The following is a 26,656-nucleotide window of genomic DNA, read 5'->3' as shown; positions in this document are numbered from 1 at the left end:
CCTTAACATCCAATGAACTGCCAGAGAAAGAGAAGCCACGTGGTTCTATACACCTCCAGTTATGTTAACATTTGCAACCTTCATTTTAAAATGAACATTAAAAGAAATCAGCAGTATAAGTATTGGTAAAATGGAGGTTTTTGATAAGCAAACTCACAGCTACTCAAAAATTCAGAGTAGACCACTAATAAAGACAAACCTGTCACCAATATTGCTCCCTACATGCTTCAGCAAAGTTTGCTCTTGCATCAGATTTCTATGAGTACAATTTTTTTCTCTTGATTTTCATTTTATAGCCGGGGACTTGGCTGGAGAGCAAATGGTGAGGCTCTAGAAGATTCCACTTAAGAAGAAACCACTTCTTTAAAAAAAGAACTTTCGGATTTAAAAAATATCCTAGAGATTATCAGTAGTACAAAATGTACTGAAGAGACTTCATGGAATAAAACACTGGAGATAAAAACAGCACAGCAGGAGAAATTTCACTGTACAATTATCCTTCCCAAGGCTGAGCTACCATCCCGTCTATGCATGTATGTCTGTGTTACGCCAAATACAAACGGAGTCATTTTTTTTCTTTCTTGATAAGCCAACTCTTAATTTTAGTTTTGATTAACACTGTAGTGTGTTCACATGGTTAAAGTTAGAGGAGTACAGAAGAGCCTGTAACGCAGCAAAAGCTGCTGCTCTCTCCAATCCTTCTGGGTGCCATTTCTCCAACTCCCAATTCCATGCACAAGCTGCTCCTTCTTCATTTATCAAGTTCAGACATTACGCTAGGTTACTGGCTCTGCAAAAAGAGGACTTAACTTTGTTTTTCCACTTTATATTTTCTCCCAGCCTCCTCTCAATACCCAACTCTTACATTACTTTAGTTCTTCTGGTTTTCTTAAATTTCAATACTCATACTTAATCCTTCTGGGCCTCAGGTTTCAACTCTCCCAATTGCCTACTCTATCAAGAAGAATATGAGCACTTCAATCTTCTCTCATTATACATGTATTTCATTTTTACAAGTTATGTCTTTATAACCAAGAACTGCAATGCTATGACTCAGTTTACCAATTTTTTTTATTATGAAAAATTCCATGCACATAACAAGGTGTGGGGTGTGTGCGTACCCTCGGCTTAGGACTATGTTATTGGTAACTTTTAATGGCCTCCTCAGTTTTATTCCCTTCCTTCCCACCACAAATTTAATTGCCAAATTTTATTTAATATTCCCCTGATCTTTATATTTCTACTATATATATAGGTACTGCTAAATGCTAAAAGGTTAAATTTTTTTTTGAAATTTATGTGAATAACTTTATACTCTATATTAAGACATTTCAATTCCTGCTTTGAGCCATAGTCGTGAGGCTCTGTGAAATTCACTGATTTCTACTACTGTGTAACTACTACCTTGCATGAATACTGCATTTGTGACTTTGTATGAATACTGCAATTAATTTATTCTTCAGATGGTCATTAAGGCCCTCTGTGTAACCAGTACTGACGCTCTCCCAGGAATTTTTGTGTCCCCTGGTATAAACGTTTCATTTACTCCTACAGCAGAAGCTTCTGTTTGCCTCTGCTTTCCATCTGAGATTCAGCTACTCCTTTTTTTCCCTGCCCTTCAGAGCTTTCTTGGGAACTCAGCAATAGATATAAAGTCACACATGTAGGGGTGCCTGGGGTGACTCAATGAGTTAAGCGTCCAACTCTTGATTTCAGCTCAGAGCGTGATCTCACAGTTTACGAGTTGGAGCCCTAGATCGAGCTCCATGCTCAAAACGTGGAGCCTGCTTGGATTCCCTTCCTCCTTTCTCCGCTCCTCCCCATCTCACACTCTCTCTCTCTCAAATAAATAAACCTAAAAAAAAAGTTGCACATTTCTGAACATGTTTCAGCATCTGTTTTACAAAAGGATTTTCTAAATGTCTAGACTACCACACTCCCCAAAGTAAACAGCCCTTTTATTTGTCATTTTTCCTAGATTACTTACACTAAATTATTCCTAAATATATATACCTAGTAATGTTAATTCAACTATTTACTGTACCTTTGGATATGAAGAAACAAGAGCACATAATGTAAGTTTACCGAGGAATCTGTTATAAAGGAGAAATTCACCATACCACTCCCTCTGATCCTGAAGGGGCAATGGTTTTCTGCCTCATGGAGTGAAGTGCCTTGAATGCTAGGGTCTACTACCAGCCCAGAATAAGCACCTAAATGCCTTGGGATGAATCCAGTTAGAGGAGTATTAAATGTATGAGCCACACACACGAAAATGACTTCAAAATAAAGGTAACCCAGCCCTACTATATTCAAAACATCCCTCAACACATTCTGTAGGTACAAGGATAAATATCTCTGACTTTTAAATATTTAACTATATGCTGTTATATTATAGCATGCAAATGGTAGGATTCAATAAATAACTATAGTAAATGTTTACATACAGCACATTGGTTAGTCAAGTAAAAATGTCTCCCCTTCCACAATCTGTTCAGACCACCTGCAATTCACATAGAATCCTTAAAAACTCCACAACTCTATTAGCATATTCTAACCCACAGTGAATACATTAACCACTTTTCTTTAGCCAAGTGAAAAAAGAAGATCTGCTACAGAATGGTGTTTTCTGAAAGGCTTTAAGGCAGTTATAACTAAATTCAATCTACAATTTGGACAGAGAGGTACAAGCTGTAAGTTTTATACCAGTCTAAGGAGTAAAGACCATCTCCAGCATGAAGTAAAAAGAGGATGGAAGTCTCCATGAAGATCTCAGAAAGATTCACCGTTCCTGAATCTAAACCTCACCAACTCATTTCTTATTTTAGACACTAGGTTAAGAATTTCTGTTATTTTTCTTTTTTTTTTTTTTTCATTTTTAAAAAATGTTTATTTACTTTTGAGAGATAGAGGGAGAGAGAGAGAGAGAGAGAGAGAGAGAGAGAGAGACAGAGCGTGAGATGGAGAGGGGCAGAGAGAAAGAGAGGGAGACCCAGAATCCCAAGCAGGATCCAGCTCTGAGCCATCAGCACAGAGCCCAATGCAGGGCCCAAACCCACGGCCCGTGAGTTTAGGACCTGAGCCAAAGTCAGACACTCAACCAACTGAGCCACCCACACACCCCTCTAATAAACTTTTAAAACATTTTTTTCAAGCCTCAAGCAAACTATTCACCATTTTGGATTATTTGTCCATAATACTCATTCTTAAGGGTTCACTGTAATAATGCAGTTCATTACGAATGAGGACTGCAGGACTAATATTTCTATCCAGAGTAAGGAATAAGTTATAAGCTTTCTTTAACCATGGTTAAAAGTCACTAGCCAAGTATCACATGGTAAACAACAAAACGGTTAAAATTCCTGTTTTAAAAAAATTTAGAGAGGTAGAATTTTAACACTAATCTGTCACTAACTGTAATCTCCAGTGTTACTTAATTACACACGATGGTTTCTTTAGCTGAAAAAAGGAGAACAGAAGCTGTATCATGGGGATATTGTAAGAACTGGAAGAAAGAATATGAAGTAATATGCTTAAAGTTCTCGACACATATATATAGTAAGTGCTTAAAAATAGTCATTTTTGTTACTTTCACAAACATGATTACTTGGATAATGATGGCGGTTTTGGGAGACAGGATTTAAATCACTATTGGGGAGAAAGGTTCATAAACCAGTTTTAAATAGTTAATTCTCAACTGCGATAACTAACCGCAAAACTAAGGCAAAATATCGCAGTATCTAATTTGACTTTCTAAAATAACTATCGTAGCAAAAAATAATTGAGATCAGCGTTACCTTATCAAGCACAGTGTACGGATTTTCTGTATTAAAACGGAGAGGAGCATAGAGTCTGAATCTCTCTCTGAACTCGGCCTGCTTTTCCTGATGTGGACAGAAAAAAATCTGACAGTGAATCTCAAACAACAGCCTCAATTATTCTTGTAAAATCTTTCTTAAAAATGGGGGGGGGGGGAAATACCAACAAAAATACCCACAAAACTTGGTAGTTAGCTTACATCGAAAGAAATACATTTTTTCCTCAGCAGCGTGACTTCGACATTTTGGAGAGGTGAGACCGCATGTCTGACAGTCACTGCAATCTTTTTGGTCGTTTCCCATCTTTCAGGTAATTCCTGTAAACACAAAGGTGCAAATGGGAAATTACCTCAATGCTTCAATCCAATCAACTCCACAAGACTCCATGATCCCAGCCTCTTTGAATGAACCCAGGACATCTCATTCTTCCAGAAGAGAAGATGCTTATCCCCAGAAAGATTCAAGTGGCCAGAAGGCTCAGAGCCAGGCTGACCCCCTGGTGCCAGTGGATCCATGTCTTCCAAGTATAAACCAGGGCTGTCGTCTGGTGTAAGATTTCTCTCGGAATAAACGAAAATCTTTTCAAAATACACACCAATCTCCAAATTGTTTTGCTGTTCAGGGAATAAAATTAAAGCGCTCTGGAAAGGATTTCCTTGCTGTGTAACAAGTGGAAAAAGAGCCAGATTTAGCAATTTAGCAAGTGGAGAAAGATTGTTTGAAACTGGTGGGACAGAGAGGAAAACGTGAATCAATCTAAGCCCACATTTTCCTCTAGCTCCCAAAGCTCCTTGTGTCCTTTCTCTAAATGGACAGTTCGAGCCTTTAGGTTAGGCTCGCTGTAACTGTCCCAGATTTCTGAAGTAAAAAGAAGCCAAGGGAAGAGAAGGTTAATTCCTACTTGATGTAGGACAAAACCGGCAATAAACAGTCCAGGTAGCAACTCAACCCTGTACTCCCTGACTACAGTGCAAACAGGACAACCTATTTGGTCAACAAATTATCTTCTTTGAAGAGCCCTTGTAGAGAACCACTGTTGAAAAGCATTCCTTGTGCCCAGACTAACTGAGCATTGTTTTTCTGATCTCCTTGGGACACTGAAATTGTTGTGTCATACAAAACCACCCCTAGGGGACTCTACTTGTGTAGCTCGAGAGCAAAAACAAAGGTTCTAAAGACTATTTGTAACCCTCAATAAATATCTGATGAATGATTGAGTGGGTAGCTGCCAATTATGAGAAGGACGCTGTGCTAAGTGTCAACTGTATCTACGTGGGGGGAGGGGTACCACAAAGATAACATACGTTCTTCCACTTAAACTGTTTTGTAATCCATCAGAGTGAATGAGAGGCTCTCAAGAACTATTCCATATGACGGAATATGTTAACTTCCATCAGGAGGTCTAGGGGTTATGGAAACAAAATTCTTGGAAGGCAACTTTCCTGACAGCAATTGCCAGAACAGACCAGGAACCAAGAGACCTGGGTTCTAAACGTCCTTGTCCTTCATCATCTTCCTCCACCCTTCTCATCAAAACTCAGCACCCTCATCCGTACAGTCTCACCTTGCCTTTTCCCATTGATTCCATGGAACTCAAATATCACCTGGAATACTTTCCGGAGTAACAGGTGCAAAAGTCACATCCCTGGGCTTGTGTCCCTTAACCCTTATTGACTACACCAGACCTGCTGTTACCTGCTTCATATTTAGGATTTCGAATAAGCTTCTGCTTGATAAAAATAGATTTTCATTGAAAACCAAAAGATCAGATGATCTCCAAAGTCTAACTGATATGATTCCCAAAATGAGTTAGCATTGACTCTGTGGCTCAAAGTAATATCCGGGTTGCAATGGGCAGAGATGAGCAGGAGCTCCCTGGAGATCCTGCCAGGTAAGATTACCAGCCCAGGTTGGGGTGAGGCTTGTATGGAAATGAGACAGTATTCAGAAACTAAAGGCAGTCACTGAAGGCTTCTTAACAAGGAAGGGACTTAATAAAAGCTATACATTAAAGTTTAGTCTAGCCTCAGACCTTATTGTAGACAGTGAGTAAGGACATAGCCACAAGGAGGGGCTTCTTAGCCTAGAATCAAGCACAGGCTAGCATCTGGACAATGTTATAACTGTTAATGATTATGAGGAGGAAACAGTATCACAAACTACTTTAATTAAAATAAGATTGGGGCACTGTTATCCTCCACATGTATTTTGTAGTGCCTTTAAGTCTTATTTTTCCTCTGGATGGAGGCACACACATAGCTAAAAGTGTAGCCCACTTTCGAAATATTAAAAAGCCCAGTGTTTTCAATAATGCATTAACCTTAAATAATGAGCCAAACTCTTAAAACAGAAATTCTAGAAGCTGTGGTTACATGATCTGTGTTACCACTGGTTTCTCTATATAGTAAGATCCAAGATCCGGCTGAAAGAATATCCAAAGCTCTCTAAAAACAAACATTTACACTGTGCCCCACAACTATCTCATCTCTCACTCTTGCTATGCGTGTCTGTATCCACATCTTACCACACTCCATATCTAACTAGGTTTCAGTTCTCATGGCAATTTTATAGTTAAATAGAACTTAGCAATCCATACATATTAATTCTTTATGGTCTCTGTAATCAAGATAACGCTTGTAAATACACTGCTGCATTCAATCTTCACAAAACAAAATGAGAGAGATAAAATGCAGCAGCTGCTGCAAGAAGTTTGGCAGTTTCTCAAGAAGTTAAACTTAGTATCACCACAGGACCCAGCAATTCCACTTCTAAGTGTGTTCCACAAGAAACTGAAAGGAGGTACTCAAAAAAAAAAAAAAAAAAAAAAAAAAAAAAAGGAATCAGGTACTCAAATAGTTACTTGTACACCGATGTTCACACCAGCACGACTCATAATAGCCAAAAGATGGAAACCACCCAAATGTCCATCAAGACTTAAGTTGTGGTAGATATAAATACAATGTAACCATTATTCAGACACGAGAAAGAAAGCAGCATTCACATACTACGATGTGAATGAACCTCAAAAATATTATGCCAAGTGAAAGAAGCCAGACACAAAATACCCTGTATTGTACAATTCCATGTAGGAAGTATCTAGAAGAAGTAAACCCACAGAAACAGAAGACTGGCAAGGGCCAAGGACTGGGGGCAGAGTGCAAGGGAGAAGTCATGGGCAAAGAAGGCCAATAGGCATGGACGTCCTTTTCGGAGTGATGAAAGGGTATGGAGATGAGAGGTGGTGGTTACACAACCTTACGTTCATATTAAATGCCACGTACTTTGTAATGATAAATTTTATGTCATGCGAACGGTGAATTTCACCTCAAAAAAAGAAAAAGTGGGGGAAGTGGACACAGTACCAATGTTAAATGTAAGGGATCTGGAGAGATATTTTCCTGAAGAGGGAGCATGCTCTGAGACAAGCAGATGGGATGAACTCATACGGTACTCAAAATCAAATCTACGTCTGGGTTCCACACTCTACTCTCTGAGCTAGAATTTAATACAAGTGTGTTTACATTAATGTGTCCACTATTCACATGTGCAAGGTGAAACCTAAGTCCATCCTGGAAGTTGGTGGATGATGCAAATATATGATCTCCAATACTCCGATATAGGCATGGGAACTGTGAGCTCTTGATTCGTGGTTTTAATTCTAACTACCACAACTTCATTCAGCACTGGGCACAGAGCAGCCACCACGTTTTTCCAAAGGACAGAAACAGGAGGACAACACGCAACTCCTATTCAGAAAACAGTGATTTCTCCAACCAAATTGGGCTTTATTCTTTTTTAAGTGTATTTATTTTGAGAGACAGAGAGCAAGAGTGGGGGTGGGGCAGAGACAGAGGGACAGAAAAAATCTCTCTGAGAGATCAGCAGGCTCCAAGCTGTGAGGTCATAGCCTGAGCAGAAATCAAGAGTGCGACGTTTAACTGACTAAGCCAGCCAGGCGCCCCCTGTGCTTTATTCTTTATTAAAGCGTCCATAATAGGCTTCCAAAGACTAGGACTCCTCTCAACGGACAGACAGCTTTCAATGAAAGAGAACTGGAATATATTTCAGGTCTTAAAGTCAAGGTAAAGTGGAACTCCAAAGAGCAACTCCGAGGCTGTTACCTAAATACCGTCCAATAAGAAGGCAGTGAAGGACAGCAGTTGAGATGGAGTATTTTGGCATGAAACACTCCTAGATTTGTGCTGGCTGGTTTTACGATTTGTGTGACTTTGAAAAATATATTAACTCTTTTTCAGATCCCTAACCTGTAAAATACAAGCAGGGGTCTACAGTATACGTTGTTAAAGGATGGTATAAGAGAGGGGATGTAAAGAGCTTGGCTAAAGTAGGTGCTCAACTTAAGTTAATTGTGGTTATTTTACCAGTACGCTTACCTCCAGCTGAATATAGACTTGCTCAGGCATCTTCTGGCCATAGGTTTCCAAGAGTGCGATGGTTTGTTTTAGTGGTTCGAAGAGTTCATCAGTAGTTCTCTGTCGGCTTCTTACCGCCAGAAGATGCCCCATGATATCCACCAAACCATCGTGATCACCCTCACTTAAATCTCTCTGAAGTCCAGCATCTGTGTCCTTTATAAAGTCTTGTAGCTCATTCAGACTATTAAATACACAGAAATATACATGCACACACACAAAGACATGCAAACCCAAATTAAGCGCATTAAAACCTTTAGAAGACTTCTGATAGAATCTTATGGTCACTATTTACCTATTTAAACATCACTCGTTATCTCTGTTAAGAAACCGGCAGTTTTAATGTTCTTAAAATTTTTATCTCAATATTAGAAAGCAGTCAGCTGTTCAGAGTTGTAATTCCAAATACCAAAGCAAAGAAGGCTACCTGTCTACGACAAATCTCAAAAGATGCTCCTGAAACATCCAGCTCCATTTCTTAATAATGTTCAGCAAGCTCACTTTGAAGGGCTTCATGTCCACCCTGAACCAGCTATCAAACACTCTGAAGTCATCAAACTTGCTCATCTGAACATACAAAGCTTCATAAATGTCAATCTATAATTAGAAAAAAAAAATGACTTTAACAGTTCAGTCAAAAGCAAAGAAGTACCTTAAACACTAATGGTTTTCCTTGCCTGTTCTCTGAACTGTTGGAGAGTCGGTGGTTGTTCGGGGACTTCTTCGTTTGCATGAGCACCTGTCTCCTCAGATGACATACTGTGGCCATACAGGAGAAAATGCCTCATGAACTCGGATCGGTCATCAACCCAGAGGTAAGCATATGTGTCCAGGGTATTTCTAAAGTCCAAGACTTTGTTGATGACGTCTGCCACTCTGTTCATTATCTCCTGCCTGACTTCTGCCAGGCCTAACATATTCTCCATGTCATTCTAAATGAGAGGAAAGCCAAGGGTTTATTAAAAGCAACCTCGCTTCATCAACTATATGCAACAGAACTTACTCACTGAAATTCTTCAATGGCAGAGCAGTTGGTACAATCAATCAAAAACCGTGTTGTCGTTTCCCAGTGTCTCACTTCCTAGTGTTCCCCATTACCTCAATTTATGTTTGAATCATTAACAAAACATAAATACCCATTTACAAAGAAAATACCTGATAATCGGCGATTTCCAGATGTGCTGCCACCCGCTTCATCTGGGCAGACATTCTGAAACTACTGCATAGCACTCCCTCCACCAGATCATAGAAGCCATCCCCAGCCTCTCGTTCTAAAGAAGGTTTAAACAGAATCTCAGGGGGCGTGAGGATCATCTGTGCTTGAAAAAACGGCACAGGTTTCAGTTGTTTTTCCATATTCATCAGAAAGAAATCTAAGTCGTGCATGATAGCTTGAAAAAAGCCTTCCACCACAATGTCATCAATGAATTCTACATAAATCTTCCACGTATCCAGAGAAGGATTTGCTCTGAAGAGCTTCCTGTTTTCCTACAAATGTAAATATTAACAGAGGAGTATAAACAACAGTGAGTACAAACATGAAAGCTTTACGTTTAAATATTTTGTTAAAAAAATATTTTGCTCCTGCACAAGTCAGGGACATTTAAATGCTAGGTTGTAGAACCTTAAGCTAAATAGTAAAAATCAAAGCAGGTTGTTGTGACATTTGTATCAGTTATAAAATACATTCAAAAGTCATTCTTTAAAGGAAAAATAATTATGAAAATTGCATCTTCAAATACGAACAAGAAATTCTTGAGTTCCGAACACATTCTGTATGTATTGGACATAGGCTCAAGTTCTTGCTCTGTCCCTAACTCCAAGGGGCCTAGGACATGGTCTTCCAGGGCCCAAGGTGTAGGTTTCCCCAAACTGGCCCTTCAGAGAACACTGTTCTGGAACATCCAAGGTCACTAAGTCAGCAAAGCGCTCTGTCCTGCAGGCCTTTCTTGGAGATTCACTGTTCCACTATTATAAGTTCACTTACGTTGGTTTAACCAAAACACAAAGAACACTTTGTGCAAAGCACCTATAAGTCGCCTACGGAATAGTAACCCAGCTTGGGGAAAACAGGCTTGGTGAAGTCGAAACTCTCTTTGTGCTTCAACAATATTAAGTTCTTCTACTTCAACATCTCCCGAGTGTGAGTGATGAATAGGCAGTAGGGCATGACAGGGTCGGACACAGATATGCATCAAGACTGCTAGAGGTGGGGCATACAGTGTGGCAGACCTAAGGACACAGATTTGAAAAGATCAGGTGGGCAGCACAGCTGGTTCCAGAGACACCTTTCTGAGTGGCAAAGGTTACATAGGCATTACAGTCCAGAGAGCAGAGGCCCAACTCAGAAACGAGAGCACAGACAAAAGGAGACCCTGGAATAAGAGCTGGTTACAAGGCAGACTATACTCTTTGCTTTTTTTTGATCTTTTGCTACTGTGGATATATGATCCAGGATTCAAAGGTGTGTGTTACTTGCAAGAACCAGAAATAAAGAGGTGATAAAAATGGGCCAAGATTAGAAAGTTCTTTGAGGGATTTCTTGCCCTCAAACAAATTTAAGGGCCTCTCCTTTGAGAAATGCTATCTTGCCCATCCAGGTGGACTATTCATATCCGTATATATCTGTAGTATACGTGACCCACTACCCTGGAGTTGTGCAGTAGACATCCTGGGCAATTGTACATAGCAGTCTCGGCTCCTTTGTGTGCACTAGAAAGAAGAAATATAGATCTTAGAGCCGAAAACACAAAAATCCTTAAAGACCATCTTGTTAAGTCTCTTCATTTTAAAGATATAAAAACAAAGACCTAAGACATACCAAGTGTCACAGGGGTAGGAAGTTAGCAACTAAGCTAGAACTAGAAACAGGACCTCTGGACTCCGGAGGGCAGGTCTTTTCCAAACCTGTTTCCAAACATCACAGCCCTGCTCACACTTTGCTTTCAGACTTCTAGCCTTCAGACTGTGAAAGAATACGTTTCTGACATTACAAGCCCCCCATTTGTGGTACTCTGTTACCGCAGCCCTAGAATGCTCATACAGGCAGCAATCAAAGAAAGAAAGCCGCGACAAAGTCTGTCCGAGCAAGCTGTTATCAGTAAGGAAAATTAAAACTTAGAAACTTCAGACAAACTTGGAAGCCAAAAGAAACTTTGAAACCCGTATTAATGTTTTTCTTTTTTTGCTACACTACGCTCAACACAGCATATCAAGTGCGCCACACGTCACATTTTGGTGAGCAGGTGTGTTCTCCTTCACACCCCTTCTTCACTCTGTGTCTTCATCCTCATTCGCCAGCCTCTCCTGGTTTTCCTCCTACTGTGTCATGTTCCTTTTCTGCACCTTGGGCTCGTTCTTCTTCCTCCTCCCTGTTTCCTAAGGTTCTTCTTCCTCCTCCCTGTTTCCCCACAGACCTGCCCTTGACTTACTTCTGTTCTCTAGCTACACAGCTCTTGGGGATCTCATGAGCTTAAATGTCATGGCCACCGACTTCTTTTTCACAGGCACTTCCAGTTTACAGCCCTTTCCCAAACTCCAGAACTAGTAAATCCAACTGCTGCCACAACTCCTCCTCATCTGACAGACACCTCACATTAGGGGTACCTCGGTGGCTCAGTCTGTTCGTCAACTTCAGCTCAGGTTATGATGTCACAGTTTGTGAGTTTGAGCCCCGTGTTGGGCTCTGTGCTGACAGCTCAGAGCCTGGAGCCTGCTTCAGACCCTGTGTCTCCCTCTCTCTCTGCCTCTTCCCTGCTCACACTGTCTGTCTCTCTCTCTCTCTCAAAAATAAAGAAACATTTTTTTTAAATGTCTAAGACTGACATCTTTCCTTCTCAGCTGTCCTCTTGCTCACACAGCCTTTCCCACCTGAATGTCTGAATGGATTGCAACTTCATTTTTCCAGCTGAGGGGCATCAAACTCTTAGAATAGCCTCCTTCTTTGATGTTCCACATCCAATTCTGTTTGTTTTACCTAATTTAAAATATATGCAGAACCCAACCACTCCTAATTATCTCCATAGTCACCTCCCCGGTCCAGGTACAACCATCTGTCACCTAGATTGCTGCCACAGTAACCCACCAGGCCCTCTACCTTCCCTGTGGTCTTGTTTCAACAGGACAGCCTGACTCTGGTCTGAGCACCGTGTCTATCTATAGAGATTCCATATAACAAATGCACTCAGAAGGAAATACTGAATTTGCTCTTTGGTTCCTGTTCTTTTTTCCTTATGAAGAATGAAAAATGAACTTCCCCACATTCCCCTCACCAGAGCTGCCCCTCTGTGAGCACCACAATCCTGTACTTTGCTGTCCTCTCTCCAGTCACTACAGATTAGCTGCCCATGTTCCTGTCTACAGCCAACATCCCCATGTATGTATGCAATCCCATTCCTTCCAAGACTTTCCTCAGTCATTATTTCTCCTCTCCTAGATCATTCCAATCAACTTCTATCACCCAAAAACATCAACCAGCATTAAAAATAAAATCCTCCCAGGGGTGCCTCGGTGGCTCAGTTGGTTAAGAGTCCAACTCTTGGTTTCAGCTCAGGTCATGATGTCACAGTTCACGAGATCGAGTCCTATGTCGGGCTCTGCACTGTCGGTGGGATTCTCTGGTTGGGATTCTCTCTCTCTCTCTCCACCACTCACACTGTCTCTGTCTCTCTCAAAAATAAATAAATAAAATTAAAAAAAAAATATTCCCGGGGCGCCTGGGTGGCTCAGTCGGTTAAGCGTCCAACTTCGGCTCGGGTCGCGGTCTCGCGGTCCGGGAGTTCGGGCCCCGCGTCGGGCACTGGGCTGGTGGCTCAGAGCCTGGAGCCTGCTTCTGATTCTGTGTCTCCCTCTCTGCCCCTCCCCCAGCCATGCTCTGTCTCTCTCTGTCTCAAAAATAAATAAATGTTAAAAAAAAAAATTAAAAAAAAAAAAATCTTCCCAAGGCACCTGCATGGCAGAATTGGTTAGTCATATGACTCTTGATTTCAGCTCAGGTCATGATCTCATTGTCGTGAAATTGAGCCCCAGATAAGACTGTGAGTGACAGCATGGAGCCTGCTTGGGATTATGCGCCCCCTCGCACACACACTCTCTCTCTCTCTACCCCTCCCCCACTCACCTATTTTCTCTCTCTCTCCCTCCTCTCCCACCCTCCCTCAAAATAAATAAATAAACTTTTAAAATTCTTAATCAAAAATAAACAAAACAATGGGGCACCTGGGTGGCTTAGTCGGTTAATCAGCTGACTTCTACTCAGGTCACCATCTCGTGGTTCAGTAGTTCAAGACCCATGTTGGACTCTGTACTGACAGCTCAGAGCCTGGAGCCTGCTTCAGATTCTGTGTCTCCCTCTCTCTCTGCCCCTCCCCCATTCACATTCTATCTCTCTCAAAAATAAACATTTTTAAAAAAACATTTTAATTTAAAAATAAGTAAATAAATAAATAAATAAATAAATAAATAAACAAACAAAACAAAATAAAATAAAATCCTCCCCATCCCTGACACGCCCCAGGCACTGTGCAGTTTTCAGTTCCCGCCCCCTAGAGCTCCTCAATTTAGCGGATTTCTGTTCCCATTTCTCCCATTCTCGTCAGTCACTCCAATTTGGCTTCCATTCTATTCAGTTAGGTCTGTCACAGTCACCAATGGCTCCCATGGTGCAAAATCTGACTGCCAGTCTCGGCCCTCATTTTCCGGTCATAAATCAGGATGGGACAAAGTCAAAAGCTTCCTCCTTCTTGAAATCCCTTCTTGACGGGATTTCCAGGACTGCATCTCTCTTGATTTTCCGTCTACTTCACTGGCCTTCTCCGCTTCCTGTGCTGGACCTTGCCCTCCTCCCTGGCCTCAGGGATGACTTCAAGGTCAGTCCTCAGGCCTCTCTTCTATCTACAATTAATCCCTACCTGAACCCAGGTAAGTCTGTGGCTTCCCATATAACATACATGCTCCTGGCTCTCAGCTCTGTGTCACTGGCCTAGACTTCTAACCCAAAAGTCCAGACTCGACTGCAGTACCAGCCTACGCAAAATATCCCCTTGAGCGTGCCTCTCTCACTAACATGGCCCAAACCAAAGCCTCTCTCTTCAGGCAAAATCCACTCTCTCACAGTCTTCCCTATATCACTAAAGGGAAACTCCAATTTTCCAGTTGCTCAGACCAAAAAATCTCAACTCATCCTTGACATCGCTCTCTCCTGACTCACCACAACAAATCTTGTTGGTTCTACCTTCAACATACATCCAGCATGACTGCTTCTATCACTACCATTCTGACCCAAGCCATTGTTGCCTGAATTATTAAACTAATCTCCTAATGGTCTCTCTACCTCCTACCACCTCCTTGCTCCCCAACCTCTGATTTACAGTCAACAGGCCAAGCCTTGGAACAGAGAGTCTCTGCTGCCATTTCACCTCCCAGTACAAACCAAATTTCTCATAATGGCCTGTCCATCCCCTATGATGGATCCTTAGTCCCTTCTAAGCTTTTATCAGCTACCACTATTCCCCTTATGAATTCTGCTTCAGGCATGCTGGCTCTCTAACTGATCCTGGGACAGGCCAGGATCTTTCCTCAAACTTCTGTACTTTTGCTACCTACAGCATCCTTCTCCTGATATCTACATGGCTCATTCTCTTTCCCTTCTGGTTCAATGCAGAACTGCTACCTTATTAAGAAAGTGTTTCAAACCGCTTCGTATAAAATACCCCCCCATCCAAATCAGCAAGGTAGAACTCAAACTTTCACTACTCACAGATGACATGATACTCTATGTAGAAAACCCAAAAGCCTCCATTGAAAAACTGCTAGAAGCAGTACATGAATTTAGCAAAGTCACAGGATATAAAATCAATGTGAAGAAATCTGTCACATTTCTATACACCGCTAGCAAAGCAGCAGAAAAAGAAATCAAGGAACTGATCCAATTTGCAATTGCACCTAAAACGGTAAGATACCTAGGAATAAACCTAACTAAAGAGGTAAAAGATCTGTACTCCAAAAACTATAGAATGCTTATGAAAAAACCTGAATAGGACACAAAAAAATGAAAAAGCCTTCCATGCTCATGGATTAGAAGAAAAAACATTGTTAAGATGTCTATACTACCCAGAGCAATCTACACATTTAATGCAATCCCTGTGAATATATTACCAACATTGTTCAGAGCTAGAACAAACAATCCTAAAATTTATATGGAACCACAAAAGACCCTGAATAGCCAAGGCAATCCTAAAAAAGAAAAACACAACTGGAGGTATCACAATCCTGTATTTCAAGCTATATTACAAAGCTATAATATATGTACTATATAGTATGGGCACAAAAACAGACACATAGATCAATGGAACAGAATAGAAAATCCAAAAATGGACTCCTAACTATACGGTCAACTCATCTTCAACAAAGCAGGAAAGAGTAGTCAGTGGAAAAAAGACAGTCGTCAACAAATGGTGTTGGGAAAACCGGATGGCTACAGGCAGAAGAATGAAACCGGACCACTTTCTTACACCATACATACAAAAAGAAATTCAAAATGGATGAAAGATCTAAATGTCCAACAGAAAACCATCAAAATCCTAGAGGAGAGCACAAGCAGCAACCTCTTTGACCTTGGCCACAGCAACTTCTTACTAGACATGTTGCCAATGGGAAACAAAAGTAAAAATAAACTACTGGGACTTCATCTAGATAAAAAGCTTCTGCAAAGTAAAGTAAAAAATCAACAAAACTAAAAGGCAGCCTATGGAATGGGAGAAGATATTTGCAAATCATCTATCTGTTAAAAGGTTAATAACCAAAATATAGAACTTATCAAACAGAACACCCAAAAAAACAACCCAGTTAAGAAATGGGCAGAAGGCATGAATAGACACTTTCCCAAAGAAGACATCCAGACAGCCAACACATGAAAAGATGTTAAACATCATTCATCATCAGGGAAATACAAATCAAAACCATGAGATACCACCTCATACCCATTAGAATGGCTAAAATTAACAACACAACAAACAACAGGTGTTGGTGAGGATGTGGGAAAGGGGCATCCTCTTGTACTGCTGGTGGGAATGCAAACTGATGCAGCCACTCTGGAAAACTGTGTGGAGGTTCCTCAAGAAACTAAAACTAGAACTATCCTACAATTCAGCAATTGCACTATTAGGTATTTATCCAAAGGAGACAAAAATACAGATTCAAAGGGGTACATGCACTCCAATGTTTATAGCAGCATTATCAACAAAAGCTAAACTATGGAGAGAGCCCCAATGTTCATCTGATGATGGATAAATAAAAGGTGATACACACACATGAACACACACACACACACACACACAATGGAATATTAGCAATCAAAAAGAATGAAATCTTGCCATTTGCAATGATGTGGATGGAACTAGAATGTATCATGCTAAGTGAAATAAATCAGAGAAAGACAAATACCGTATGATTTCACTCATATGTAAAATTTAAGAAACAAAACAGATGAACATATGGAAAACGGGGGGAATAAAAAGACCAGGGGAGGAAACAAATCACAAAAGACTTAATGATAGAGAATAGACTGAGGGTTGACAGAGGGAGGAGGGTGGAAATCGGACTAGATGGGTGATGGGTATTAAGGAGGGCACTTGTTGTAATGAGCAATGGTTGTTGAACATAGGTGATGAATCACTGAATCCTATTCTGTAATCAATATCACACTGAATGTTAACTAGAATTTTTTTTCTCATTATATGAAATTTATTGTCAAATTGGTTTCCATACAACACCCAGTGCTCATCCCAAAAGGTGCCCTCCTCAATACCCATCACCCACCCTCCCCTTCCTCCCACCCCCCACCAACCCTTATCTAACTAGAATTTTAAAAAGTACACCTTCCCTACCAATGATTCCATATCCTACCTGCTCTATTTTTTACCATTTATCCTATGACCAATTGACTTATTCTGTTTTTGTTATTGTCTCTATTTTCCAACTAGAATATAAGGTCCAACAGATAAGGGACTTTTTGCTTGATTACTTTTATTTTTCTGCCTTGTTCTATTTTATTTTATTTTCTCTTAAATTGACAACTCTAGAATAGTTTTAAAAATTCAAATACTTGTTAAAAAAAAAAAAAAAAGAGTGACTACTATCACCACCCTTAGAAGGTTGAGAGGGTGGCAGGAGATGACGCAGACAAGATGGCTGACACAGACAGGCACCCCACCAACAATGCTAGTTATTGACAGCTGCCAGAAGAGCATGTAGCTATGACAAACACAAGGATCCCCTCTCTAGCCTTTGTGTTTCATGAAAATATCTCACATTCCAATAGGCGAGCAAGACAAATTTCTCCATTTTAAATGCTTAACAAAACCACACATAAAGCTCTCTCAACCCTAATAAAACAATCCTACATTATAAGGTTGTGTAGGTCTGCTGCCTTCTCAGCTAATTGAAAAGCTCTTCAATCTATTTCAAAACCTTAAAAGCAATTACCTCCACCAAGTTATGTATCTTGCAGCCATCTTCCTGAATTCGCTTGTACTTTTTAGAGAACAAATCACTCTTGTCCTCCAAGGTAAAGACAGCCTCCCTTCGATGCTCCCTCCTGGGCAGAAGCGTACACTCGGCCCACACCTTCATGGTTTGCTGGATCGCTTTAACATTGCTCCGCGCATGCTCAACTCTGTGTGCCAATTCCGCCGTCGCTGTGTGCACCCTCTCAATGTATCCCCAGCAGTCATCCTGCCACGTCAGCGACGTCGCGGCTGCCTGTAGTTGCTCATCCACGGCCCTCAGCTCCTCTTCAACCAGAGGGTATTCCACTTCCAGAAGAGTCTGCTTCAGCTTATTATATCCTTGCACAAGAAGTTCAAGATTTCCAATGTACTGAGCAAAGGAAATCCCCAAACAAAAAGGGCCAAATATGTTATAGCTATGTATCTTAAAGGCATCAAAGTACTATTGGTCTACATGTTAATAATTACAAATCAAGACATTTGTTCTTGTGTTCAGAGGTGCATAGGTGGCTCGGTTGGCTGAGCATCTGACTCCCGATTTTGGCTCAAGTCATGATCCCAGGGTCATGGGATCAAGCTTTGCATCGGGCCCCATGATGAATGTGGAGTCTATTTACGATTCTCTTTCTCCCTCCACCCCTCTGCCCAGCTCACGCTCACTCTCCCTCTCTCAAAAAAATAAAAAAAGAAAAACACAAGTAAAAAAAATATTTCTGTTCAAAAAATACCCTAAAAACACTAACCTTTAAAATAGTGTTTCTTTTTTTGAAGATGGCTAAAGCTGAATCTGGTATGTTGGATTTCTTCAACATCAAAAGGTATTTCACTTCTCTCAATACAGCCACTAGCTTTTAAAAGAAAATCAAGGATCATTATGTATTTTAAGAAGAGCATTCTCTTTCAACACACATTAAAATCCCAACACTTAAAATTTCATCCAATGGTTACAATACTCTCAAACTGTCAAGGCTTAACTGACTGAGGCTGCTGTTTCACATGCTTTTTAAGCATACGCGTAACAATCATACATTCCTTATGATGTGGAAATATAAATAATAAAGGTATCTGTCACTGGTTATGGCCCACAGTCAGGGAAAGAATTTAAGCAAAAGACAGCAACATGTGCACATGGACAGGTGAAACTGAAGGCCATAAACGGACCTCAATGTTTTCCCAGTACCTTCTTCTTGTTACAATGTTTGTTTTGAAAACATAAATGTGTTCCAATGTGATTGATACACTAGCAAAGTGAGGATGCCACCTATTTTGTCTATGCTTATCTGCAATTTCATTAGCAAGAAACACCAGGTAAAAGTAAAAACCGCACCCAACTCAACTGGAAAGCTTAGAAATAGGCACGGAGCACCTGGGTGGCTCAGTTGGTTGAGTGTCTATTTCAGCTTGGGTTATGATCCCAGGATCATAGGAGTGAGCCGCGTCCGCCCCCCAATGAGTGTGGAACCTGCTTGGAATTCTGTCTCTCTGCCCCTCATGCTCTCCAATAAAAATTTTAAAAATTAGGGGCGCCTGGATGTCTCAGTCAGTTAAGCACCCAACTTCGGCTCAGGTTATGACCTCACGACTCGGCTCGTGAGTTCAAGCCCTCGTCAGCCTCTGAGCCAACAGCTCAGAGCCTGGGGCCCGCTTCAGATTCTGTGTCTCCCTCTCTCTCTGCCCCTCCCCTGCTCACACTCTTATTCTCTCACAAAAATAAACATTAAAAAAACCTTTTTAATTAAAAAAAAATCATTTAGAAATACACAAAATGCTCATATGTAAACAGCCACCAAGGGCTTCAGTTCATTCACGCATGAGGAGCCACGCCCACTCACCTGCAGGGGTGGGAGGGGGGTACAACTTTCTGCCTGGTATCAGAGAACTCTCCTTCCGTCACTTCACAGTAACACATGAACTGCAACCTTTCCAACACCTACTTCCACGAGCAAACTTCAGGTCTTTGTCAAGGGAAAGTCATATTTACTGTGGTAGCTATATATTATTTATGTAGCCATTTAAAATGTATAAAATAATGCTGTTTTTCCTACATTCCTGTTTTTTTACATTTTTATTTAAATTCATTAGTTAACACACAGTGTGATAATTAGTTTCAGGTATACAATACAGTGAGTCAACATTTCTGTACAACACTCAGTGCTCATCACATTAAGTGCACTCCTTCATCCCCATCACCTACCTCACCCATGCCTCCACCCACCTTCCCTCTGATAACCATCAGTTTGTTCTCTCTAGTTAAGAGTCTGTTTCTTGGTTTGCCTCTTTCTTTTTTTCCTTTTTTTTTTTTTTTTTTTTAAATTGCATCCAAGTTGGTTAACATACAGTGTAATTCCGGAATAGAATTTACTGATTCGTCACTCATATATAACACCCAGTACTCATCCCAACAAGCGTCCTCCTTAATGTCCCTTACCCATTTAGCCTACCCCCTCACCCACCTTGCCTCCAGTAACGCTCAGTTTGTTCTCTGGATTTAAGAATCTCTTATGGTTTGTTTTTATATTATTTTTGCTTCCCTTCCCTTATGTTCATCTGTCTTGTATCTTAAATTTCACATATGAGTGAAGTCATATGATAGTTGTCTTTCTCTGACTTACTTCACTTAGCATAATACACTCTAGGTTCCATCCATGTTGTTGCAAATGGCAAAATTTCATCCTTTTTGATTACCGAGAAATATTACACACACACAATCTTCTTTATCTTCTTTATCCATTCATCAGTCGATGGACATTTGGGCTCTTTCCGGACTTAGGCTATTGTCAATAGCACTGCTATAAAAACTGGGGTGCATGTGCCCCTTCGAAACATCCCACCTGTAACCCTTGGATAAATACCTAGTAGTGTAATTACTGGGTCATAGGGTAGTTCTATTTTTAATTTTTTGAGGAACCCCCAACTGTTCTCCAGAGTGGCTGTACCAGTTTGCATTCCCACCAGCAGTGCAAAAGAGATCCTCTTTCTCTGCATCCTCACCATTATCTGCTGTTTCCTGAGTTGTTCACTTTAGCCATTCTGACAGGTGTGAGGTGGTATCTCATTGTGGTTTTGATTTGTTATTTCTCTGATGATGAGTGATGTTGAGCATCTTTTCATGTGTCAGCCATCTATGTGTTTTCTTTGGAAAAGTGTCTTTTGCCAATTGCTTCACTGAATTATTTTTGGGTGTTGAATTTAATCAGTTCTTTACAGATTTTGGATACTAACCCTTTATCTGATAGGTTATTTGCAGATATCTTCTCCCATTCCATCAGCTGTCTTTTAGTTTTGCTGATAGTTTCCTTCACCGTGAAGAAGCTTTTTATCTTGATGAGGTCCCAATAGTTCATTTTTCTTCTGTTTCTTTGCCTATGGAGACATGTCTAGTAAGAAGTTGCTGCAGCCAGGGTCAAAGAATTTCTTGCCTGTTATCTCTTCTAAGATTTTAATAGCTTTCTAATATTTAGTTCTTTCATCCATTTTGAGTTTATTTTTGCATATGGTGTAAGAAAGTGGTCCAGGTTCATTCTCCTGCATGTCGCTGTCCAGTTTTCCCAGCACCACTTGCTGAAGAGACTGTCTTTATTCCATTGGATACTCTTTGCCGCTTTGTCAAAGATGAGTTGGCCATACCTTTGTGGGTTCATTTCTGGCTTCTCTCTTCTGTTCAACTGATCTATGTGTCTGTTATGCCAGTACCATACTGTCTTGATGATTACAGCTTTGTAATACAGCTTAAAGACTGGAATTGTGATGCCTCCTGCTCTGGTTTTCTTTTTCAGGATTGCTTTGGCTATTCGGAGTCTTTTCTGGTTCCATACAAATTTGAGGATTATTTTTTCTAGCTCTGTGAAGAATGCTGGTGTTATTTTGATAGGTATTGCATTGAGTATGTAGAGTGCTTTGGACAGTATTGACATTTTAACAATATATGTTCTTCCTATCCAGGAGCATGGAATGTTTTTCCTTTTTTTTTTTTTTTTTGGAAATCTTCAATTTCTTTTATTAACTTTCTATAGTTTTCAGTGTACAGATCTTATACCTCTCTGATTAGGTTTATTCCCAGGTATTATGGGTTTTGGTGCAATTGTAAACGGGATCAATTCCTTGATTTCTCTTTCTGCTACTTCATTACTGGTGTATAGAAATGCAACCAACTTCTATACACTGATTTCATATCCTGTGACTGAATCCTGTGCTGAATTCATGGATCAGTTCTAGCAGTTTGGGGTGGATCTTTTGTTTTTCACATAGAGTATCATGTTGTCTTCGAAAAGTGCAAGTTTGACTTCCTTCTTGCTGACTTGGATGCCTTTTTTGTGTGTGTTGTCTGATTACTGAGGTTAGGACTTCCAACACTATGTTGAATAACAGTGGTGAGAGGGGAAATCCTTGTTTTCCTGACCTTAGGAGGAAAGCTATTTCCCCATTGAGGATGATGTTAGCAGTGGGTTTTTCATATATGGCTTTTATGATCTTGAGGTACTACATTCCTGTTTCTTTAATGTATTGCTTACAGTTGTTTTAGGTTTATTTACTTATTTTGAAAGAGCAAGTGAGGGAGGGACAGAGAGAGAGGTGGAGAAAGAACTTCAAGAAGGCTCCACACTATGCACAGACCCCTACATGGGGCTGGATCTCATTACCATGAGATCATGAACTGAGCTGATAACATCAGTCAGACACTTAATCATCCAAGCCACCCAAGCACCCCTTGCTTACAGCTTTTAAAGTATGACAGCCCTAACCCCATTTTCCCCATAAGCCCAGTACTTTTTACAGTGCAATCTTTCCTAGTGCAGTGATTTTTAGGAAGGCATATGTCATGTTGTAGCAGAAATGACTACACCTCTAAATCACAGGCTCTGAGGAAAAGACTGCACAACACGTTTTGAAGGTAGACCAGTTGACTCCCTTAGATTGTTACACCACAGGTTAACTATTAACATATAGTCTGTGTTTTTATCATCCCTTCAGGTATAAACACAGGAATTATCCCTGGAACTTCTCACGAATTTAGTTTCTGTAAGCTGGTTTTATGAAATTAGGGATAAAAGAAACCCTCAGTTCTCCAGGTCATGTATTTATACATGTATGTGCTAAGGTTTGTAAACATAACTAAGTGATGCTGTTCTCCGTACTATTTCAGGGCAACAGATCAGAATTTGGGTGCAGATTATGACAATCAAATCCAATGAGGCCCATTTCCTACCTAGGTATACAATACAACTGACATGAAAGGGAAATCACTAAAAAACAGTATATAATCTTCACTATCTAAAAAATTAGCCAAATTTTGACTAATTTTTTTGTAAAAGCAACTCACAAATAGATATTTTTATATGTTTGCCCTTTCCTGTAAAGCACATTCTTTTAGGTAAATAGAAAAGTTTAGGAGTGCCTCAATGGCTCAGTTGGGTAAATAGCCAAATCTTGATTTTGGCTCAGATCATGATCTTACGGTTCATGAAATGAAGCCCTGCATGGGGCTCACACTGACAGCACAGAGTCTGCTTAGGATTCTCTCCCCCTCTCTCTCTCTCTCTCTCTCTCTCTCAAAATACATAAACATTAAGAAAAAGCTTATTTTGTGTCTCCTGCCAAGCTCTCAAAGTTGGAAATAAGTTAAAATACATATATGCCTACATATATATCATTTAGCAAATATATGCACAGAGAGTACATTCTATATAAATATAAGCAAACCATAGGTAATTTCTATTAAACTTCCTGTGTTTTCATTATTACATTCTTATCAATTACATAACATGTAATGAAGTTTTGAGAAAATAAACTTCCTCAGAGAATTTATGAAATTTCTTTTTGTTATGTGGTTTATCATAAAATAAAAATGATCTCTTCAATAAAGGTAAATTTCATCCCGGATACTACTTAGCTGTTCATTTTTTTTTTTAATTTTTTTTAATCTTTATTTTTGAGAGAGAGAGAGAGAGAGAGAGAAAGAGAGAGAGAATGTGAGCAGGGGAGGGGCAGAGACAGAGGGAGACACAGAATCCAAAGCAGTCTCCAGGCTCCGAGCTGTCAGCACAAACCCTAACCCGACGCTCGAACTCATGAACCGCGAGGTCATGACCTGAGCCAAAGTCGGATGCTCAACCGACTGAGCCACCCAGGCGCCCCTTAACTGTTCATACTATTTGGGGCATTTATATGTTGTTTTGTGTTTTTCTGAAAACTATTTTATAAGAATTACTAATTTAACATATTAGAGTTTATTGTCCCTTTGAAAGATATTATGACAAATCATTTACCATTATCCACCCAAAGGATTAAAAAAGGTCTCTCATTCCATACATTTTGTCGACTCCCCAAACCTTAACTTCTGTGATAAAATTTTAGTGAACCAAAAGCAAATAAAATTCAAGCCAGAAAACTGATAAAGACTATAATTACATTCAATTGAGCTAACATTAGGTATTACCACACGTCAGACACTATGCTGGAATCAAAAAACACAAAGGTAAAATGGATGGACCCCACTCTCAACTCATTATTCAGTGAAGGTAGAAGTGGCAATTACAAGGCAAAATAAACAGTAATTAATACAGCATTTGGGAAACCAACCTCTAAAACTACAACCTATTAAAAGTTGTTTTCAGGGGGCACCTGAGTGGCTCAGTTAGCTGAGCGTCCAAATTCAACTCACGTCATGATCTTGCGGTTTGTGGGTTTGAGCCTCGCTGTGGGCTGGCTGCTGTCAGAGTGAAGCCCAGTTCAGATCCTCTGTCCCCCTTTCTCTCTACCCCTCCTCCACTGGTGCTCTCTCTTCTCTCAAAAATAAGTTGTTGTTGTTTTTTTTTAAGATTTCAGTTATATTCCTAGTGGCACTGACAGTCTCCCAAAATTAAATATAAATGACTGGAAGCATCAGAGATTTACTTGTAATAAAAATGCCATCTATGAAACAACTTAAAAACATCAAACCCCTACCTTTGGGTCAAAGTTGACACTGAGAAGACCAGTTATGGCACTGAATTTAACCAAGGGTTGATTCAAATTGAATTCACAGATTTCATCAACGTTACTTTTCCATTCATCATAGATAGAATTTTCAAATTGGTCTAGCAAAGTTGTCATTTCAGTATACTTCTGATAAACTAGGGCATCATCAGGACTTTCCAAGAATCTGTAGGAATACGATTTTTCTACATATTAGATTTCAGCTTGACTACTTGACAGTAAAATATAAAATAGACAGTATGATAAAATGTACTATAAAAACAGGAATAGAAACAATAGATGCCAAATAATGGTTATGAATTGTCTTTGCCTTAAAAGACAGTTATCAAATTAATGGAACTCCCAAGATGTAACTGAATGTCAACAGCAGAAAGTTACCAATTCCTACAAAGAAAAGAGGCAGGTACAGAAAATCTGCAAAATAAAAGGAATGCTAGTTGCTGAAGAAAAGTAACAAAAAGCTACCAACGTATTGTCAGTGAAAACGAAAAGTGAAAAGAAATTATGTATGGACCTAAAGAGATGAAGTTTTAAGAGCCCCATTGAATGTATTTTAAAATCATGAGGATGAATCCTTCTCAACGAACTGAGCCAAGTAAGAGTTAAATATAAGGGCAAAGACTCTGTAAGTGCTAAAATGAACAGCTCGCTGACCTCCATAAAAATTACTTGTCTCATTAGGATGGTTTTACCATGAAATAAGCCTAATAACTTACAAATACCGGAGAGATGCAAAATTGGACCAAAATGTTTGAAGTCGTTCAAGGACCTCTTTAGCCCATTTGATGTTGCCTGAGGTAAAAGGCATATTCCTGTGGAGAACTACATTTCCACGTTCAATCTGCAAATTGATATTTTGGTGAAGAGGAAGAAAGGAAATATGTAATCAGAGTGCATTCCAACCTTGTAAGCAATTGTTCATTTTGGTAGTTTTACAGTACAAATACACAAAACGTATGTGTTAAGAACTTGAATAGTAGGGTTATGGTCCTAAGCCAAGTTCATCTGCATAAAGAAACCAATTAAATAAAGGCATAAAAGGCTTAGGGCCCACATCTACTCTTTAGGTATCATTAAATCAAGTCCCAACTGATGGTCATTACCCACAAAAATGATGCTGTGGATGTGCTCAACTTCACCCCCTACTTACCTGCTTCACGTGTTCATTATACAACTGCTTACACATATCCAACTCCGCGTCAAACATGAGCACTAGTGTGCTATAATGTGGGCTGAAGATTTCCATGACAACCGGTTTCTCTAGAAAATTCCCAAATACGGTCAAAAGCTGTGAAAAATCAAAGTTACAAGGTTAAGAACTGTGGGTTTTTAATACAAATACTCCATTATTTCTCCCCCATTAAACCTCCGATATGACTAGAGATAAAACAAAATTCTAGAACCCTAAGAGAATCCTGAAGTACCTCCAAACTGAAAACATTTGTCCAATAAAGCAAATACTAAATGTAAAGCAATTTCCCTGCCTCAGCAGAAAATGAGAGGAGTCAGAAATTAACTACTGCCTATCAGCAGTCTCTGCTCGCAGATAACACTACTTCCGCCTGCTGGGCACCAGGAAATGTTTTAGAAGAGACTGTGCAGATATGAAAAACAGAAGTAAAACGTGTGCCTCTCTATTTGTTCTCCCCTCCTACATGTAGGCTCTTTCGATATAAGAATATCCATATGGAGGCCCTCCAGGTCACACCTTTAGTAATTATGCCAGGGGCACCCGAGTGGCTCAGCTGGTTATGCGTCCAACTCTTATTTCAGCTCAGATCATGATCTCACAGTTTTGTGAGTTCATGGCCCTAATCGTGCTGAGCTGGCAGTGCTGAGCCTGCTGGGGATTCTGTCTCCTCCCCACTCAAGCTGTTTCTGTTTCTGTCAAAATAAATACACTTCATGATAATAATAGTCATAA

The 26,656-nt window shown here is 40.0% G+C and overlaps 1 protein-coding gene across 1 annotated transcript in view; it reads right to left on the bottom strand.

Moving 5' to 3' along the window:
• DNAH11 (dynein axonemal heavy chain 11) overlaps positions 1–26,656 on the bottom strand; it is a 359,440-nt gene that overhangs the window by 270,822 nt on the left and 61,962 nt on the right. The window contains exons 10-20 of the mRNA XM_060632677.3: positions 25,883–26,020; positions 25,449–25,573; positions 24,703–24,898; positions 18,501–18,605; positions 17,735–18,127; positions 9,407–9,739; positions 8,929–9,183; positions 8,679–8,848; positions 8,213–8,435; positions 4,019–4,135; positions 3,798–3,884 (exon numbers count right to left, since the gene is read on the bottom strand). Of these exons, the coding sequence (XP_060488660.3) occupies positions 3,798–3,884; positions 4,019–4,135; positions 8,213–8,435; positions 8,679–8,848; positions 8,929–9,183; positions 9,407–9,739; positions 17,735–18,127; positions 18,501–18,605; positions 24,703–24,898; positions 25,449–25,573; positions 25,883–26,020 (2,142 nt within the window). The remainder of the gene's footprint in view (positions 1–3,797; positions 3,885–4,018; positions 4,136–8,212; positions 8,436–8,678; positions 8,849–8,928; positions 9,184–9,406; positions 9,740–17,734; positions 18,128–18,500; positions 18,606–24,702; positions 24,899–25,448; positions 25,574–25,882; positions 26,021–26,656) is intronic.

The sequence above is a fragment of the Panthera onca genome, chromosome A2, assembly GCF_046562875.1.
Source record: "Panthera onca isolate mPanOnc1 chromosome A2, mPanOnc1 haplotype 2, whole genome shotgun sequence".
Taxonomy (NCBI): Eukaryota; Metazoa; Chordata; class Mammalia; order Carnivora; family Felidae; genus Panthera; species Panthera onca.
This window is presented reverse-complemented; position numbering and strand designations above follow the sequence as displayed.